The sequence below is a fragment of the Polypterus senegalus genome, chromosome 14 (genome assembly GCF_016835505.1).
Source record: "Polypterus senegalus isolate Bchr_013 chromosome 14, ASM1683550v1, whole genome shotgun sequence".
Classification (NCBI taxonomy): Eukaryota; Metazoa; Chordata; class Cladistia; order Polypteriformes; family Polypteridae; genus Polypterus; species Polypterus senegalus.
The window spans coordinates 59,873,756-59,896,014 of NC_053167.1; the positions used below are offsets into that span (position 1 = coordinate 59,873,756).

Here is a 22,259-nt window from a genome sequence, read left to right on the forward strand (position 1 = left end):
ATTGCCTGATGAAGGCATCAGGATATGTCAGAATAGAGAAGGTGTCAAAATACAATCCCAGGCCTATTATATTTTTCAGAGGGGAGAAATAGAAAGTGGTAGGAAATCATTTAGTAATAAACCTTTAGAAGTTGTGCAATTTTGTGCTTGTCTGTTCAGTAACAACATCCACATCTTAGACTATCTTTAGACTAATGAATTTTCATCAGCACAAAACCATGATAGTTAGCACTTCTACTTAGATCTTAAAGATGCCATCATAAAGTAGTTCTGTACTACTAACCTTCAGCACTGATAGAAATATACTCTGTATTATTTACTAAGGCTTACCAGTTAATTACAGTCCGTAGACAGAAAAAGGAGGTCCCTGAATACAGCATATTGTGTGGTAGCATGGCTCTGTTCATTTGAGCTCAATGCCTGCTACATGACTGTCTGAGAGGAATAGAAAAGCTACTTTCTCAGTCGCTGACCAGAATACATGATAAGGCTCAGTGTCAACAAGGGCAGGATAGGGATCACAGCAATTATGGCATTGGCGTACTGGTTTCCATGGTGATCAGATTGAGGATTCCTTATAATTTATTATTTACTGCTTCAGATCCTCATTCTATCATTTAATTAGAGAGAAAAAGAGAAACCTGCAGAGCTTGACACGTTAATATGTGCCATAATATACTTATATGTTTTTTGTCTGTGATTATTATTAGATAGCTTTGTAATGATTTTCTCTTTTTTCTTTAATTATTTGACCTCTTACTGCTTCTAGAAACTATTTAAAATGCATTCTAGCAATTTAAGGGAAGGATGTTTTGAAAATGTAGGTTAAGCACATTAAGGTAATCCTAACATGGAAGTTTGGTGTTGGTAATCCACAGGATGTTTTTGCTTTCAGTGCACATTTGTTCTTTATCTCATGATAATATCCTCATATAAAATGTAAAAAAAATATTTGTCATTTAAAAATATCAGTGATATTCAGCTACTTGTGAAATTACTTTTCTGTGTCAGAAATCATTTGTCTGGAAGCAGCGCTAAACTTCATGGATTGAGGAGAATGGCTTTACTGCAAATAAGCTCAACACAGAATTTTTGCAGAAGAGTAGGTAATATGCAGGTAATGCACTCTATTAGAAGAAAGGATGACCCAAATATAATTATGTAAATAAAATATTATTGAAACTACAGTGCATAACTAACATTATTGAGTAACTTGAGTGCAGTTACCTCCAGGGTCTTTCTTTCAGAGCTGCCTGAGTTTCACAATAAGTGCCATCACTCATTGTGTTGTACTCATAGTTTTTGTCAATTGCATGCTATGCAGACTGTGATATTACTATTCCCAATCACATTTGTAATTTTAGACAAGAGGGTCTCTGAAATCAATTTAAAAGACCTAATCAGTCTAATTATTACTTTAATTAAGGATATTATTCAGGGATTAAGAGCAGAGCTTTAGTGAAAGACGGAAGATGTAACGAGGACTGTTTCCTAACTTAGAGCCTGAAATAACCCATGGGATACAACTGTTGGCAGTGCAACTTTTCTGGTTCCACTAGTCATTGGATTTCTTGTCTTTTTTGTTGTTCTTTAGAATGTTGTTTTAAACAAAACAGACTCATACCTAAATTATTATATTAAAGACAAGCTGGAATTTAATTAATTTAATTAGTGCAGTATTTAGGGCTACAATTATTAGAGAAATCCTCCTCCTAAAATCCAAAAATGTTTTCTTCTAAAAATGAAAATGGTGTCTGCATATTTGAACATGATTATGAAGATGAATCTCCATCTATATTTTTATTTAAAAGAATAGGTTCACAAATACAGAAACGGTGTCTGTTATAATCTTTTCTCTAAAAATATATACATTTAAGTGGTTCTAGTTAGTCTTTTAAATGTTAGAATGTATTGTTCTAGTTTCTGAGTGTCTACTGTATTCTTTTTCTGTCTGGAATGAAGTCTTCTTGGATAAAACTTGATGGAATGACAGCAGTAAAGGCAGAAGCCAAAACACTCCCATGGAGATTTGAGAAACACCCAGTGCAGTTACAGCCTTCCCAAAATTGATTTGCCAATGTCACTCAACCTCAGCCCAAGGAAATCATCCTACATAGGGGTGAGAAAGTAGTTCAGCCCCAGGCTCAATCAATCTGGAAACCCATGACAATTGTTGTAGAATGAACAGAGGCTTTGTGAAATATGAGCTAAATCCGTAGTGTGTTAGAGGCAGAGGCAGAGTCAGATCATTTTATTTCTAGACATTTGTGAACCGAAAGCAGTCTAAAGGCACACTATTTTTTTAATGATTAAAATCATTATTTTAATTGTTACATGTTGTAGATATCAACAATTTATTACACAGTAACTTTCTTATTTTACCTAATCTGTACTACCTTAAATGTTTGTCTAATGTTACAAATATTTGCTTAAACTAGCTTTTATCATGCCTAAGGGAAAAAATACTGTATTTTCAATGAAGCATCAGTCAACAAATAAAGAAACCTTTGCTTCTAAAGAAACCTTGCCTTTTCACTAATGTCTGTAATAAATAACAAGATTAAGAAAGCAACAGCTGTATTTAAAACGTTATAAATTGAAACAGTATATTTTATGTTGCTGTGTTTTGTGCACTTTAGTGCACAAATACTATAAGTTCACAGTTTATGTAGGATGATAAAGCCTCAAAATCACATAAGCCAGAACAGGACTTCAATAAGTCCGAGTCCAAAGTAGGCTTTACCACAGATAGGTTGACCCCAAACTCTAAAGCCAGGCTTCAAAATTAACACAGGCTGAAAATGGGGCTCAGGTTTTAAAAGTTCAAGAAACACTTAACAATACAACAGTGTCCTGCCATGTATGTTTGGCATTGTCCTGTTTCAGTACACAAAGCATGACAAACACATTTAAGATGCATAATTAAAATAAGAGGTTACATTACACAGTCACAGGTGAATGAGAATCATGTGACTTGTTTTTGTAATGATTATCTAGTTCACATGTAACTAATTTGTTTGAACTGAAAAGAATCAGATCATCATACATGCACAAAACAGTCATTGAATCATAAAAAAGTGTCTGTGCACTAAAGTAAACTTGAAAGCAAATTGTTGTTAGAAATTAGAATTATATTTTTGTAAGACTCAGTTTTATGTGACTTATGTGTAGAATGTACAAAGGGATATTCAGTTAAAAATAATTCAATAATAATAATAATTATTATTTATTATAGTACCATAATGGTTCCATCCACAAAACATAAGGAATACAGCTTTACATGATACATGAGAATTAAGCAGTGTTTACATAAAATATAAATAAAAATTTCACAAAAACAAACACACATGTGAAAAATCCTAAGATTTTATAGAGCGTTCTGTACATTAGTGGTTACTTCACTGTTAAGAAAACATTTAGCACCTTTATGATGTATATTGTGTGGAAGTAAATCATGCATTCTGTTTCTCTTATTTAGTTAAGCAAGCACATGTATTGTGCTAATCCTAAAATGTGCAATTATATGAAGAAAAACAATTTTCTGTTACATATATGTTTAGTTATTCAATTCAAAAAAAAGTCAATTCAGGTCTTATCATTACTGTAAAAGAGTAAGTCACTAGAAGTGGTATTTAGAGTTAATCACGCCAGCTCCCACTTTTCTTTCTCTGTCTTACCTTGTTGTGCTCATCTTCAAGACCATGCTGAATTCTTGCCATCTGTGTTCTTGAGTGTGTTGCTTTGGATAAAGGAAGGGGTTTAGTTTTAAACACAATTTGTTTAACAAAGCAAATTAAAGATTTTTTATTAAATATGACCAAAAAAATCTCTTATGGCTGATTTAATTTTCATACAGTAAATTCTTTCAGTTTTACATTAATGATTCAAATGAGGATGGTAAAATTCAGTATTGTAAGCAGAAAGTCAAAGAAGGTTTTCATGCAATTTGTGGGCTTCCAAATATGATTGGTCTTCTTAACAGCACACGGATTAAATTCCAGAAAGACAAGCCTCAGAACTATATTTGTAGAAAAGAATATCCTTCCTAGAATGTGTAAATCATTTGTGACAGAAAATTCATTATAAGGAATGTTGCATGGGAATGGATAGGAAATAACTACACAAGGTACATCAGACCTTTGCTGTAGTTACAGAGTATTCTTCTGTATTCTTACTAAAATGGGTGATGGCATTGCAATAGCCCTTTTCTTAATACCAACTAATTGGTCTGCTACTATCAGACACAGTACATTTTTACTCACTGTTGCCATCTTTTTGAAATGGCTTGATACTTTCATCACTCATTAGGAAAGTACCGGTCCTTGGACTTCTTTGCCTAATAGAGATGCCTTTGTGACATGTCTCTTCTCCCCCAACATTAAGTTTCAAGTGTCAACAATTTCATCAGTTCTCTGTTTTAATTGTTTTTTTCTTTTTTGGTGCTGTTCACATTTGCATTTAGAGATTGGTCTTTGATTTTGCATTAAATTTAATTAATGCTTAGTTTATTACAATATTTCCCATGTTGATATTTCACAATTTAATTAGCATTGCTTCATATCAAGTCCATTTTAAACTGGTTTCAATAATGTTTTAGGAAAGTTTTTTTGGTTTTGGTTTTGTTTCGTTGGTGTGAGGTTCTTGCTTCTCACTGTAAATGGAAGAAAATCTAGATGAGAAACTAGCGAAATTAGCATGAGTAAATCTTTTTCTGTTCATTATCGAGACGCCTGGCTGTGGTCTCACTAATCCATTACAGAGCATAACTTTTCTTGATTTATATTCAATAGCTTTTAGAATATGATCTAATATTTTATGTGTATTTTATATTACCACTGCATATTGACTGGACGACAAGAATGTCATATAAACATCAACCACTAAAACCTACTTGCTATATAAGAACCAGAGTCATAGGTAAAATTAGGAAGAGCTTTGGTCTGAGCAGAGATTCCTGAAGGCCTAGATTAATGACCTCACCCCATGTAGAGCATTCTCCTGTTACCTGTGATCTTTCTTTGTTATCAATTAACCAAGTTGAAATCAAGTTTCAAGAGTACATCTGATGTCCGTGACAACTAGGTTTTAAGTATATCTTGTCTGTCTTATATAATTTGGTGTAGTCAGTTTTGCAATTACTTGGTTTAATAATCTAGCAGACTGATTTTGGGGGATTCTCCTGTTATAAAAGCATGCTGACTGCTAATTACAATATAATTTTCTTAAAAGAACTCCTTTATTTCTGATTATAGTTTTGTTATTTAGGAAGGGGTCTATTTTGACTCCAAACTTATAGGCTGGAGTCACGTTTTTATCTTTCCGTGCATCAGATACTTCTCTTATCTGAAGTAATTGCAGGAATGTGCTTAATAAACATTTTAGCAACAGTTTTAAAATCCAGTTGGGGTAAGGGGTTTTGTTTCAGTGCTCTTTGTACCTGAAACCAATCTCAGTTTGCGCTTTCAAAATCTTTAACCTCTCCATATTTTTTTTTCTTTTGCCTCTGTGTAATGTCTGGGCATAATGTCTGATTTGGCATTTGAAGCTAAATGCCAAGAGTCAGTGCTAATCATTGTGTCCCTGTGCCACCTGAAATTCATTTGTGTTTTAGTTTATTAATGTTTGCTTCATATATGCATGTTGTTGTGGTCTTTAAGTGTTAAACTATAAAAGTCAACTTATACTTATATAGTGTAAATCCACTGAGTTAATAGACATCCTAGTTTAGCAATAAAATATTTCAAAATGTTTCATCTTTCCTTTTATGGTACATTTTACATCGTTTATATGATTAGAATACTTTTTTTTTGTAAATATTTGTCTTCATTTCAAGGAAATAGGATCCACAGTGCTATGTATTCCAAAGAGTTTTATACAGAAGAAATACACAAACATAATGACACCCAGCATCTGAGGCACATAATCAGTGTAGCAGTGTATATCCATCTTGTTGGCATCTACTGAAGATACATTGAGACAACATAATCCAGTCTAAGGGCAAGTGTCTTGAAAGAATAATAATGAAAAAATATTTATAAGTGAAATTAACAACTACTATAAGTGGAGTCCTCAATGCTTTGCAGTTGCATGTGCTTAATCTTTCACAGCTTGTACTGTTTTTTATTTAATGAATATTATCAGTTCACATGCTTTTAACTATAATTGTAAATGTTTTAATGGGAAAATTAAAAGTTTTTGACTTTTTGTAGAGGTCACTCTTAATTTCAAACAGTGCTTAAATGAGAATGGATTGTAAAACAACTAAAAAATTAAGTGTCTTTAGGTAAAGTCCTATATGAATGTATCAACCTAATATACTATATTAAATATAATGAGCAACAATCATAATACCACAGTGTCTCAGAAATAACTCAACAGTTTTCTTCTTTCATATCACCTCATATTCTGACATCTCTGTCTCAAAGGCAGTGGGGCCAGAAAAAATAAAAAATAAACAGTTTGTCTTGATAAAAAGTTGATTCATGTTGAACATCAAACAATATGCTTAATTAAATGATTGATTGATATCTTATACTGTTTTAACTTATTACTAAGTTTGTAAATGACAGATGATGGAGCAGTGGAAATATTTCTTTCTCTCAGAAGACATTCAAATGAGATCAGCTGTCAAATGCGCTTGAGCGGCTGTGCTTTTCATTTATTTATTTAATAATTTACTTATTTATTTTATTTTTTAAAGAATTGCATTTCATGATGTTCATCCAGGCAGAAATTTTGTATTAATTATTACTTTATAAAAATTTTTGTATGCCGTGTTTTTGTTGTCCTTAATTAGCTTTATATCTATTATTTTCATCATGTTTTTTACATGTATAATTTACTTACAGTCTTCCACAGCTTTAATGGAAGAAACTTTGAGCTTCTTAGGAGAGTGGCAAAATGAAAGTCATTATTAAGACTGGAAACTTACAGATAAATTTTTCACGGGGCCGTGCATTTTAAGATATTTATTATTGTTTTAATAAAAGGTATTGTTATTTTAGGATTAAATTATTTACGTTTGCTTCTGTAATTTTAATAAACATATTTCAGCATTTAAGAATATTTTGTATGTAAATAAGATACTACTTATGCATTAGTATGCAATATTTAAATTATTTATACTTTCATATACTCAGTAAAAAGTGATAATGAATAAAAGTACCATTTTTTCCAGTGAATAAAAGTCGATGTATTTAGTTGTTATGAGCACATTGCTGTGGTGTGCTATAGGAAAAGCAATCATGTAACAGTTAATTTGCTCTATGGTAACATTAACACCACTGAATTTTGTGATATGGATTTTTGGCATAAAATTAAAGAACAGTAGCAATTCAATGTTTTTTGACAATAATAGTACAATACAAGTTAAGCATAACTTTAAAACAAAACCATTTTAGCAATCAACCTGAGAGCTTGTCGTTGAAGTGCTAGAGGAAATTTGGCTCCAAGGAGGAAATCGGCCTGTACATCCACCGTAGCAGTGCATGCTCCCCAACTTGACTTGAGGAAACCGGCCTGAATACAGGAAAAATATTAACAACACATTTAATCTAAAAAGTAAAGTAAATGATTTGATTACAAGTACATTTGTTGGCAAGGTCATTGATGGATGCTCAAAGCTAGAGGTTTTCAAATTCAGTCCTGGGGACCCCATGTGGCTGCTGGTGTTTGTTCTAACCAATTTTTTTTTATGTATTTAATTTGACTCCTAGCCAATTAAGTAAGCTGTTAGTTCCCAATTTTGTTATTTTAGGGCCATTGTATAAATTATAAAACTAAGCTTGGTTTTTTTTATTACAGTGTACAAATCATTTATGTCCATTACCTTACCATTAGTTTTTCATCATCATTATCAATTTCCATTATGCTTTTTCAGGTATTCTGGTTATTTAATTGATTACTTACTAGTTCGAACATCAGTGGGTATGACACTGACATAGTTGCAACCTTTCAGCATTCACTGTCATTTGTCTAGATGTTTGCTTTGCATGTTATCAATTGTCACAATTTGGATAGAATTCGGTGATCCAGCTACTTTAAAAAATGCAAATTAATAGGGAAACAACAAAGAGAGTTAGTTATAATAACAGTACAAATATTCCTAAATGTTTTAAAATTTAAAAGTCATGCTGCTTTTCTTGTCTAAATGCAGAATAACAGCAAGGGAAAAAGACCAACTAATTGAATTTTATTAATTAGGGGTAAAATTACTTATTGTAAAAGTGACTGGAACAAAACCTGTAGCTGAGTTTGAGAACCACTGCTCTAAGCTCTAGATTTACACATTGCCTCTTGTCATAGTATAAATAAATACAATATACCAGTCGTGTATTATTAAGAATGAAACAATGTAGTAAATTACACATCTTTGAATAAATTGTAGATCTCTTGAACTACTAAAAGTAACAGCCAAACAAATTAAGGTTTATGTTTTTCGAGTTATAGTTTAACTATAAAGTTGAACTGAAACCAAAAATTGATTAATATTTTGTGAATGTTAATGATGCTTTATGGCCCAGTAGCAACTTGCCCGTTATGGATCATGGTAGACTTATCAAGCCTCTACCTTAATAACTATAAACAGTATGTCTGTGTGAAAGCATATTTTACATGCTGTCTAAATCAAATTATTTTGACTGAGAAACATTCTTTACCATCTTTACTATCATGACAAGCTTGACATTCTCCTGGAAAGGCTCGACAGTGTATGTATTGCTTACAAGTTAAATAGAGTTGAAGGGTCTAATGTAGTATAAGCCTCTGTAACTTGCATTATCTAAGGGAATCTTAAGCACATTGTTGAAATTCATGTTAATTACATATAATTAAATTAAAACAAAGATTTAACTAAAAGTTTCATATTAGAAGTTTACATTTTTTTACTACAACATATGTTTCAAGAAAAAAATGTTTAGTTGTCAGTGGAAAAATACATTAAAAATATACTGTAAGCCTTAGTATATGCAAGGCTTTTTTCAATATAGTCATACCAAAAATATTTACAGAAATACCATGACACACATAAGTAAGAATGAAGAACACTACTCAAAGAGTACAGTTGGTTAAGTCAAAAGCTACTTTCAATACTCCTTGCAGTGTTGCCACAAGAGACTATCCTAAACTAAAAGCAAAGAACACCTTCAACCCATATAGTTCCTTCTTAGTCTCCTTCATCCCTACCTTCTTCCCTCCTTCATTGCCTTCATTGTTGTCCCCACCAATCCATCTCCTCTCTCACTCTTTCTCTATCCCATTTGTTAGTATAAACCTCTTGGAATCCGCTTTCTTCTTTCATTATTGTCTGTGAAGTCACTCCCAAAAGACTATAAAATGAAAAGTAGAGCTGCTTATTCTTGAAAAATCAACTTATTATACTAAAGCAAAGTATTTTCAAACACGGATGTGATTACACTTTACTGAGAATGCAAACACACTGACCTGGAGCAGCATAACCACACTGTTATTTACAACGAAAAGGAAAATGAAGTGTTTAACTATGCAGCTTTAGCATATATAGCAACACGTGGAAGATAATTTTTCTCACTTTACCAAAGATTGCTTATAAAAAATATTCATGGAAACATGAAACACATCATTTATTACTACAATATTTCAAAGACATTAATTTCATGTTCCTATGAAATGTGGAAGTATGATGATTTGCATGGAAGATTCCCTAATAAATCATTCACAATTTTACAGATTTGCAGGGAATCACAAATAAAAGTGATGCTGTATTACACATTTTGTGTCTCTTGTCAATTTTGAGACTTTGTGTGTTTTGTTTTCACAAACTTAGATTTTAATGCTGAGAAAAATTACAAAAATAAGGGACTGAACAGAGACCAATATCTATGAATGACCTATGAATGACTTCGAAAAATTTATATTAAGTGATCAATTAGGAGACAGTTTAATTGTATGATGAACCCAGTTGTTCCTTTTGGCCATAATCATGTTAAATATGCTTGGTTGAAATGTAGCAACTCGCACATTCGTGAAAGTGCCATCTCTGAAGTGAAGCCTTATGGTGAGAATATCGTGTTATTGGAATGTTCTTGGCTATTTGAAGAAAACCTAGTAAAAAGGTTTTTTTACTAAATAGATCAATCTTGTGACCCTGAAGCCTAGAAATTTTCAGCTTCTCCAAAACCTTAATGTTGAAAAAAAAAATCAGAGTAAAATACAACAAAGTTTAGCATTCAATAATTAGAATCTGCTTTCACATCCAACAGCAAGACAGCAATATTGTGTTTCAAGTGTTGTCTATATTTTCTTTAATCTTGATCTTATTTGTGTTTTATTTACAAAAGTGTTATGCAGAAGGAGAATTTTCAACACCACACAAGTGATAACAAAAATGTAACTTGCTTATTACTATGAAGTTATCTCTTATCATATGAAAGTGTTGTCCCACATTGTTCTAAAAGTCTAATATATCCGCATAGCTAAATCTTTAACGTCTGTCTATTTCCTATGCACATATAACCTGTCCATTTTTTATGCATATAGTTTATATTATTTTATTGTATGGTAGCATATTGACATTGTTTAATTTTCTTTAAATTTTCCATTGCCGTCTTCTGTATACTGTAATATATACTAATTACATTACCAGTGCTCTTTATGAAATCTGAACCAATGCCATCCATGTTCGTCCTTCATTATTCTTTAGTTCACGTCTATCTTGTTCCTGTACAATTATTTAGCAGAGAATTTAAAATTACCACTCAAGTTCATAAATACATCATTAGTATTCCATATTTTTCTCTGTTCCTACAAGTACAATTATAATAACCATATTATCCATTCCAGTAGAAGAACAAAATGGCTTGCAAAATATGAGCCTTAATTGCTACATAATCTATTTATCAAAAATTGAAGATCCATAGGTAATTTTCTTTTCTCCTTTTAAGTAAATAGCATTTTCTTTTTATGTTTAACTAGCAGTGTTACCCAGCTTTACCCGGGAGATTTCATTAAACAATGGGCCCTAATCGGAGGTATCAGAACTATAGGGTGATCCAGATCTAATTATGCAATTTTCATTACGCTATAACTTATTGAGTTTATTACACAGAAAATCACCCGAAAAATCCTGAACCATCGAGAAGTGTGCGAAATGACGAAATGAAGAATTGTCTTCGCACTGAACTGGAATCATCCCAGCATAAATCCAAGTCACCCAGACGATCTGGATCTACATAATTAGATCTGGACCACTCTGTATATATCTAAGTTATTTTATGTAGGCACTCTTTCTATTTTTTTTCTTTTTCCCAAAGGATAATATTATTATCACTGTGAACTTGTGGATAGGGCTTTGGACTTAAATTCAAACTGTGAAGTTTTGGATTCAAATTCTGCTACACTGTGTGACCGTGAGCATGTCACTTCACCTACCTATGTTCCATTTGCAAACACAAAATAAATGCAAATAATTTTATCTCAGATGTTGTTAGTTGCCTTAGAGAAATACACCAGACAAATGAGTAATAATATTATTAGATAACTGGTGCTGCTTTCTCTTAGACATGCTATATGCAATTACAAAGGAGTAAAACATTCCTGCATTAGATCGATTTCTGCTTTACCTAGTGACTTGATATTTGTAGATGGTCAAAACACGATTGCACGGGAAAGTATATTCTTTTGACTTGAAATGGGTACTCATTAGGAAATATGTGAAATTTGAGTGTATAATTTTTAAAATTATTAGATATTCATGAATTTCACTTGTTTATGTCATTCACTGAAGTATTTTGTTTTATGTTTGCCATCAATCGTTATGTTCAAGCCTGTATTTTTTTTTGTTTTTTTTACATATCCATAGGCAGACAATAAAGTGCTAACACTAAATTTAATTTTACTTTAACTTATTAGCAATTAAACTTACAGACTGCACAATTAGGTTGTCATTGGAATGAACTGAACGTTTGTACTTTTGGGGTAGTTTTCTGTAGTGCCTGAAGTGGAAAAAAATAACTGCTGGTTCAATATTTCTAGGCTTCTTAAATTTTCAGGGGTCCGCACTTTAAAATCCACAAATCCAAATGTATATTGTCATGTTAGGTCTTCTGATCAGCAAAAAGGCTGCCAAGAGACACCTGGGCAAAGAGACTTTTATTCGGGCACTTTAAAAAAACAGTACTATGGCTTTATTCAAACACACTGACAGTTCTTCAAATTAAAAGAACTTAAAGGCATCTTCCTCGGAAGTGTTCAGTTAAAGAGAGGCAGGATCAGAGTGCTAGGCTATCATCTTCACAAGACAGAGAACAAAATACTTGGTAAGTGAGCTGACTTTAAAGCCATATATGACTTAGGTGCTATTGAGTGCAGTTGATCCTATACGGGTATTCTTTTTAGCTATTTAAAAAAAGTGTTTCCTCTGTGACTGATCTAGCACAAGAGAATGAAAGCATAGTGCAGTCGTTCACAATATGTAAAGAATTTTCGAGAGCAATGGAAAGGAGGGGATGGGGTATCCCTGTTCAAAGTAAGCAGACATGCATGTAAATGTAAACAATTTCAGAGGGCAGGGTGTTGATCCCCTTTCAAAGTCCAGAAATGGAAATGTATATTACAATGGAGTAGCATGTGGGGGACCTGTTAAGTTTAGATTTATGCTTTCTATCCATCTTGTGTTGAATTCATTGACATCACTTCGGCCTCTACTTATATCACAGATCGTGTCCCAACACTCTCTCTCTCTCTGCCTTTTTGCTACTAATGAAGCAATGCCAATGCCCAGAGTCACCACAATCCGCACATTTCTTACCTGACTGAAAACGTCAAATGTGATTATATACGTTTTTTCCTATTTAGGACACTGCCTTTTCTTCTGTCTTCCATACACCTGATTAATGCTGATGTCAATTGCATCTGCTAGATCTTGTTAACATAATGTTAATAAATATTGACAAATAAAAAGAAAATGTCAGCGTATTTTCTTTTCCTTCTTTTTTTTTTAACATCACACAATTTCAATCAAACTTATCAAGGCATTTGGGGTATTTACTTTGTCTATTATGTGTGGTGCGGTCTTCCTCTATGTCCTTTCTTAGTGGCTACCTACCAGCTCTTTAACTAAATAGGAAATTGTGTTTGTGTTGTTGAGTGATTTTATATAAGTATACAAGTTTCTATATATAATATGAGAGAGAGAGAAGCGAAGGTCTGTGATACCGTTTACATGATTGTAGCTAGAATGTACAGTATGTCTAATCATTTTCCATGATGATGATACCTGATAAATGTCAAGACCTCAGGAATAAAAGACTATATACCTATAATAGATTAAGCAGTCATAAACTTTTGACTTCTAGTATACTTAGGTGACTGAATAATAGTTTTTATTTATTATTGTCATGCTAGCTGTAGGGTATCTTTGATATTCTTTTAATGTATTATATATTTTATTTTAAATGTATTTTTTATGTACCATTTTATTTTAAATGTATATTTATGTACATTTTTATTCACTTTGAAACTGAAGTCATACTGTCAGTATAAAAAGAATAGATTTGCTGAAATTTTATAATGCAATACTAGATAAAGAAGACAGTAACAGTAAGCTATGCTCTTGAGTGGGTACTATGGAGGTTACTAAAAGACTTAGCATGAAGTTAATAGGCAGATTGCTCTTAATATTATGGCCTTGTCACACAAAGGTTTCAGGTAATCAGCTGGAGCAGAATGCACTTTAAACTATAAAAGGTGTAAATATTGTCATTCATGACAGCCAAAGGCTTATAGTAATTAGTAGGAACAGCTTAAAAGAAAAACAGTCAGTGTTTTTCAAGTGCCAGTCTTACCAAAAAAAAAAAAACACAACAGTACAGAATGAAAGGAGTAATGACATTTTTTTCCAAGGCACTAGACTGTGAACAGAGATTCATTATGGAAGCAGAGCACTGTAAACAGGATCAGACCTTCGTTCTAGCCAAGACAAAAAGTTGCCACTAACAACAGCAATTATTGACAGTGTAAGAAATGCTGTGGTAATCTTAAACAACGTAAACACCATGGCATGTCTATCAGGCAAAGGAATGTTTCTGTTATTTAAACCATGCATATCTAAAATTGTGTTAAAAGTGGGGTGGGGGTGAAACAATATAAAAAAAAACCTGTTGTGAACAATGAAAAAATGATAAATGAAAGTCAATGGATATCTTGCAGTCAACTTTCTTGTTAAAAAACAGCTTGTCTCTTGCAGAAGGACAATATTGTTTTACTTTTTATACTGTCGGAAAAATAAAGTCTTTTTAAGTCATTTGTTCAGAGAAGAGAAAATGGAGCAAAATGCTTCATTTTACCCTAAGCACAGCTATTTGGCAGTGTTCACATTTGCAGAGCACAAAGCCACAGTATTGATTTTTCACCCGCTCAGCCTCCTGCCAGTTTTATGTTCGATTGTCAATGCTGTAAAATGGATTAAATTACACTTCATGTTGTTGAGATTCTTGTTTTTTTTTTCCCTTTTAACTGATAGAAAAGATTACAAATAAACCCGAAGATAACCCTATTGTGCAGCAACTACTGCTTTGTTCTTTTTTGCTTCCTTTTTGTTTGTTTTTATATAGTTAGATGTTTTCAGCTTTTAAAAAAAATCTTAAATTATGTACAGCTTCCAGTACTTCTAAAATGTTTTCCTTTTCATGTAAAATTTTACCCAGTTGTGGTCATAACCAGCTATTCTTCAGTTTTGTGCCAGTTTAACATTATTTTAAGTCATGGTGTAGCCAGAGCCCATCTACAAGAAAAAGCTTGGAATGTTTCTTGCTCTGTATGCTATACCATATAGTGGCATAGATAAACATTTTATCTCTTATGTGCTACTAGTTAAGATGGACAAGTTTCTTAGAAAGATAAGATAGGAGTAACAAGTGATAATCCCGTTGCATGTAAACATAAAAATAATTTAATGCAATTCTGTTGTTCTCACATTTCTTTATGAAATACTATGTTATAACATTTTTCAATAATAACTATTGAATTAACAAATCAATCAGCATTTTTATTGTTTTTCAAATTCATTGAGGTGTAGAACTGTGCTTTAAATGAGCAATAGTTATTGCAGCTTTGCCATACTGTTGGATACTTCTTTATGATTTATATTTTGAAGTCCATTAGATTCTGCTTAATAAAAAAATATTCTCATAACCCTTGCTGTATTGAATGTGAATTATCCCAGTTTGAACGCTTTACTACTTTAATTTTAGTTTTCAACCATCCATTTTCACACATGCTCAGTCTCCGTCTAGAGTCCATTGGCGGCCAGGCCCTACCCCTGCAGTAGCTTGTGCACAGATACAGGGCCATAATACACTAATCTTTGGGAGAAAAACTTCAGGCCCAAAAAAATGTGCATTAACTTAATCATTATATATTTTTCTTATTTTAAAATATAGTAAAAATAGGTTTGTGGCAATCTGATTTAGAGATGCTTCCTAAATAGTGGTAAAGTTTAAGCTTGGAATTCCTTTGTCTGAATTTTTAAAACAAGATTAATTTATGTTACAGAGAATATTGCAACTTATCTTTAAATGTCTTGACGGTAAATGTTACAGCGTCTGTCTAATTAAAGTGTGAATGAAGTTGTTATTTAATAATAAAGAAAAACATTGGTAGAAGTCTACTTATGCTTATAGAGACAGATGAAAAGAGGCCATAGTTTCAAAGAGGGCAAATTGGAATGTTAGATTTCATTCAGTGGCTTGTATTGTCAGTTTCCAGCATAAGACTATGATTTAACTCATCCCGTGTTGTAATATACTAAGTGTATTGAGAATAAACATTGATTTGAATGCTGTTTGAAGAAGTGAATCCATAGCCAGTGTAAATCCTAATATATACAAACTTATGCATTTATTGTTTATTATTAATACTTTGTACATTTCTAGATAAACCATTTTATAATACTGAGTTTTAATATTATTCAGTGGATGTAACAAATTTATTTGGAAATTTACTAAATAGCATCCAAAGTAATTTTTTATTGCAGCTTCATAATGTAAGGGCATCAACATTGTCAAAAGTAATTCAAAGTTCTCTTCCCAGGTGGGACATTCCTTTTAAAGTTTCTAACAAGGTTTAACCAAAAATGTGTTCTTTTTACCTTTAATTACTTTTTGTTTGTTCTTTCCATTAATGAAAATCTTTTACATTTTCCTTAGGGTTTAGTCGTGCTGCTTTGCCATTTGGTCTGGTCAGGAGAGAGCTGTCTTGTGAGGGTTATCCCATTGATCTTCGTTGTCCGGGAAGTGATGTCATCATGATAGAGAGTGCTAACTATGGCAGAACTGATGATAAGATCTGCGATGCTGATCCTTTTCAGATGGAAAATATCAACTGCTACCTCCCAGATGCCTATAAAATTATGTCACAAAGGTAAAATCACACATTTTTTGTTACAAAATCAATCTGTTATGACTAAAACCATAGTAAAGTGTTGCATGTGTTTAGAATATTCATCCTTTGATGTACTATATAATCATTTTCCCCTGAAACAATATAGAATAGAAAGTTGAGCTTTTTAATTAAGAAATGTAATAAAGCTGCACAAGGGGTCATTCAATTGAACACTCTTACAGATATACATTCCAGCATATAGATGTATAATATATTTTATGTCAAAATCTAAGATTTATAATATGTATGAAGATTCATTACATAATTAAACATGTTAAAAGGTTATATAATCATAATTAAAGAGTAAAAAAAACTTTTTAAATGTTGCTGGTATATCATTTTATTTTTGGTTAATAACACCATGCAGTTATGTTTACAATCTGGTGTTCGGTTTTATTCTTTGTTATTTTGAACATTTATTTTTTTTGCTAGTTTTGGCTTTTTTTAATATAGTATTTTAGTGTTTTAAAGTAAAACTAAAATGACTGTTTTGTAACATTTATTAGTAAATCATTTACCAATATCTTTGATAGTCATCAGATAAAATGTCTTTGCATTAATATTTTCCTTTTACTAAAGCCATATGATTTTGCTTAAATGTGTAACTCCAAAATGACAACGTAGTTGTAGTAGTTTAAGCACTACATTCCTGGTAAAAACCTCACTAGCAGTTGTTCAGTTTTTCTAGGGAAGGAGTCATCCTGCCACTAGAAAATTAGAATTGTCCATCCTTTATTATGACAAATGAACAGGACTGTCATTCCACAAAGTAAACTTTGCTAGATGTTACACTAAATTAAAACTACAATGCCTATGTTGTATTTTAATGCATTATAGACATATAGGCTTGGTTTGGTTCGTCTTTGTTCTGGGTGAATTAGAGTAATATTATACAACTAGTTTAGCTCCCATGTAGGTGAAGGTAAAATTCAAAGTTCATTAGAATTTGTAAAACCATGTTCATGTTTTGAGAAATTATGTTCTATTATTGCATTGTGAAAGTGCTGCTTAAAATGTATATTCTGAAACCTTGTCTCTCAATTGAGACGTGTATGCTTTCTGGCAAAACACAGAAATTGGATGATATGAGCCTGTCAGCAACTCCAGTCATCTGTCTGGGGAAATAAGAAATAATGAAATAAAAACTGCACAGCAGCAAAATTAGATGTATTCAAAGGGTTATTGTCAACTCTTATTTGATAAAGTCAGAAAGCTGACTTTGTATTGCAGCACTTAAGATTCAGTATACTAATCCACCCTTTTTTGACCTTGTAAGGTGGATTTGCAGTAAATATTTCCCATCGTATCAATTTGATTTTTAACAGTATATAAGGAAACTTTATATTAATGAAAGCAAATGTAATATTTATTACACAATACTAAATAAAGTATTTATATTAATGTGCTATTTTCATAGTGAAGAATTTCAGTGACTAATAAAACTAAAAATCAGAATTAAATCACACTTTAATGTAACAGTATTGCATGTAATACAATAACTGCAATAATTATAATCATTATTAATATGAATTGTGCCTTTCACTTAATACCCCAGTATACTATATTTTAATTTTAATTACACAAATGTAATAATAATCATTAATAAAACAAAACTAAGGTCAAGGAGGTAGAAATACCTTCTTGCTATTGGAGGACATGTGATTGCTGAAGGAAATATATGGGACCATAGATAGCCATACAGCTGCCTTGAAAGCCTGACTCTTTAAAGACAATTGACTTCTAATGGGTGCTGAAGCCACTAAAAGGAGTCTAGTCTAGTGTGTCTGAAATAAATCGAAGGCTGCCCCTGTATCTGGATGTGGCTTCCAGGGTGTGGTTTAAAGTCACCCCAAAGAAAATGACTCTGTTGAAAGCATAGTTTGGAGGAGAGCAGCTGTACAAGTAACAGGGTCAAGTGGAACAAGCTAACTGCAGATTAAATAAAAAAAAAAAAACCCTCTCTCAAAAGCCAAATTAGTCACTAGGCTTGACTGACTAAAATGGCTTTTTCATGTAGGGTGAGGATCAAAGTTTGCATAAGGGCGCCTAGAGAAGATAGCTTGTGATGGGGGCACCCAAAGTGTAATCAGAACTTAGTTAAAATATTGAATTTGTAGGGAAAAGAGAGACTGAAATCTAGAGGGAACGAGAGAGAGAGAGAGAGAACGAGAGGCGAAAGAAAGAAAGAAAGAAAGAAAGAAAGAAAGAAAGAAAGAAAGAAAGAAAGAAATGCTTAACTGAATTTTGGTTTCCTTCTTGTTTGTTTGTCCTGCCATCAAGGATAAGTGATCTTTGCATACACTACAACAAATGCATGTGCAAAAATCAGACAAAACAAAGTTTAAATGGGAGATGTTTTGCTTGTATTTTGGCAAAAAAAAATCAGCCAAAGGGGTAAGCAAAGTTTACTTGACAAGATTTCTTAAAGTAAGCTAAATAATCATAATTACAAATTTTTTGGATAAGTCAATAATTCTTACAATGTGGTAAACCACACTTAATGTTATGATTGAAATACTTTTCACTTGGCTTAGGTTTAATTTTTGTATGATTGCAGCTGTATCAGTTTTCTGTTATAGAGTGTCTAAATTAGAATTTTTTCATCCTACTTAGTTTTTTTTACAATCATACTCAATAATGGGTTTAAGATTAGGAATTCTTAGAATATGTCAATCAACCTCATCCAATCCACTGATCTTTAAACCTGTAATTCTGAGCTTGCAGAGCCTATAGACTGAAATGTGAGTTAGGCCTTCAACCTGTTAGTCATTGTGGTTGTTTTTACATCATATAGTAACATTGGTGCTCTAAGTTCCAAGCTGCAAGAAACCGTATATTAACTAGGGTTCTGCTAATACCTGACATACTCCATGGTAACTTCAAACTTTCTTCAACTACCATCTAGAGTCAGGCATTTGAAATGAAAATAACTATCACTGCAGCCGTAGTGTTGCATAGTGAATGTGGGGATAAAAACCTGATGGTTTTTACAACTAGTCATACATATAGGTATGTTAATCTTTGTTCTATATTAAGTCTTTATTTTTGCTTTTTGATAACTAGATTTGCAAATGATGGGGTTCTAACTTTGTTTTTTTCATTTTAATATTTCTTAATTGGTTTCTTAGATTTTATTCCTTTTTATTAGAAAATGCTTACATATAAAATAATGAAAGCTGAATAGCTCCTACAAAGTATCTTAGTCATTTCTTCCCTGACTATTATGGCTGCTTACTTTATGCACAACTATAAGCATGTATCCTCCTCATATCATAGTGTTCCGATTCACCTTGTGTGCTCAAATTAACTTTACAGTAGTAAAGTCAAATTTTCAAATTTTCTCATTTTACCATATATACCAAAGAAGTTCAGTATTACAGTTCTTTAAGTAAAGGTTTACAGATGTTTGGAAAAGACATAAAACACAATATGTTGACATCTAATGTAGAGAAAGGTTGACAAAGGTTTTCTTATGTCAGCACACTTGGAATACTGTACTCCAGTTGTCATAACCTAAGATCTTAGAGCATTATTCACACATCAGATAATAGAGCCTGTGAAAGTTTCTTAGACAGTAGCTTCTCACCCTGACTATGAGTGAAAGTAAGTAGTGCGTGCTTTGTTTGACATGTGGCTGATTTTATGTAAAAAGCATATTTAAGCTTTTGTAAAAATCGATCAAAAACCTTTAAAAACAAGTGAATGCATATTTTTGCTTTTATATTGATTTGTATGCATATTGGGTGATATAGTTTATATGGACTGTTTAGTAGCACAGCCTTACAGCAATAGGAAGTCACATTGCATTTCTATCCTAGTCAACTGTTTGAATGGAGTTTGCATATTATTCCTGTATCCATATACAGTTTTCCATGCATACTCCAATTTTCTTCCCTCAACTCAAAAGACTTGCATAGTCGATTAGATGATCACTTTAGTTTGGCTCTGGGGTGTGTGTGTGTGCGTTGTATGTTGGATCAGTATCCCACCCAAGGTTAGTTTCCCCCTTGTGCCTAGTGCTGCCCCCTGCAAGCTGAAGTGGATTAAACGGAGACAAAAGTGGAATGGCAAAGGGCATATATGAATGCTTTTATATTTAAACATTTTAAGGTTTCTTTGTAATGAATGAATTAATGAAAAGTAATGACTCATCAGGCATTGTCCATAAAGCAGAATTAAGTTTATGCAAAACATTTCCAAACATGAAACACCATTTAATTGTGGTCTATATTAAGAAACATTCTGTTCCTATTGGCCTGGTACTTTCGAAAGCAACAAGAGTGCTTTGTTAAGTTAGTAAATATACTCTGTGGGTACCAAAAACATGAAAATGTTACTTGCAAGTTGTCTCAAGTTTACTGATATTCATAAGAGTAGCATCGAGTTTACATGATTGAGTATACTGTATATAAAATAAATGGTTTATTTTAATTTCTTTGACAAGCTGCCTGCTAATAAAAGATTGTTGCTGAATTGTTAGATTATTTTTACAGCCTTCTCAGTTCTAGTAATATGAAAATATCCCCTATATGTCTTGAAACCTGACCTTTTAGCCAAAGAAGCAGAAGTCTGTATTTAAAATTAAAATGCAGTTTTTTCTTTTTAATTCACTTAAAATTTAAATATTAATCAACGAAAATAAAATCTCAAAACTGACTGAGACTATTAACATCAAAAACGGTAATTAACTGCATTGGGTATCGGAATTCACAGTTGGTCAAGTAGCCGAGAGGTCTAATTGCTCAAGAGTTCAAGTAGAGATAGCTTTGTTTTATATTTTAGTTCAGGAGCCAATAGACAGTGATATGGTTTCCTATGTGGGGCAATTAAATATTACTGGATAAAGTAATTGGACTTCAGGCAAGTCCTTGGTTAGCTCCTTGTGTAAAGTTAGTTAATTGTGTTCAGTCCTAATTCTAAAAGATATTCTTTAATGGAAAGCACTGTTTGATGAATTAATGGTTACATAAGTTTGAAAAATGTAACAGAGCCACTTTTGACTAATTAGGACAACATTTGACAATACATATCTGTTAGTTTATAACCTGTTAAAGCTTGAAGCAAAGCTAAATGCATAACTTTGATACTCTTATTAGATTATTAATGCCAATATATCAGAACATGTCAGACATTCATTTTCTTTACAGTGATGAAAACTGTCTATAGAATTTAAAGCTTACTTATAGAGTTAACTCCTGGTTTAAATCAGTGGCCTTAAGACCCCTGCCACTCAGTTACATTTTTCCAGCTGTAAGCAATTATTCTTTAACGTTGACTGATAATATATACAGGGCATTTATTGCAGAGTTTATTTTTAAGGTTAACAAAAGATTGAATCAGAAACTAATATTTGAATGGTAACTGAAAAGCAGAGGTAATTTTCTAGAATTGATACTGCTCAGTAACTTACCTTGCATGTAGTGGAAAAACCTCTCGTCTTTACGTGAAAAACTATGTTTATCATAAAGAGCATCGTTTTATTATTTTTATTTGCTTCAATTATTTTTTAATCCTTTTTTATAAGTAGGATTCAATCTAATGCCATTTTTTTTATTAATGAGTTACTTGAAATGGAGTAATTTAATGGTCAAAAATCAGAAGCACTGACATACATTTTCCACCAATTTTGTTTGACTAATGAGGTTACATTCAGTTACTCAATACAGTAGGAATTGATTGTTGGAAATATAATGCAGTACTGCCTTTTCTGCTTTACACTGCCTGTGCTTCCAAGCACAAGGTCCAGTAACAAACAGGATCGATATCTGTAAATGAGGAAGGGGCAAAGAAAGGCTTTTAGAGACACACAAAGTTGCCAGATGAGTATTTTTTCTATGTGGAAA

General features: G+C 32.3%; 1 protein-coding gene across 27 annotated transcripts in view; it reads left to right on the forward strand.

Annotated features, from left to right (window-relative positions):
* The window catches only part of adgrl2a (adhesion G protein-coupled receptor L2a), a 186,715-nt gene that overhangs the window by 68,370 nt on the left and 96,086 nt on the right, over nucleotides 1-22,259 (forward strand). For all 27 annotated transcript variants that reach the window (XM_039736021.1, XM_039736023.1, XM_039736022.1 and 24 more), the window contains exon 3: nucleotides 16,182-16,395. In XM_039736021.1, coding sequence (XP_039591955.1) covers nucleotides 16,182-16,395 — 214 coding nt within the window. The remainder of the gene's footprint in view (nucleotides 1-16,181; nucleotides 16,396-22,259) is intronic.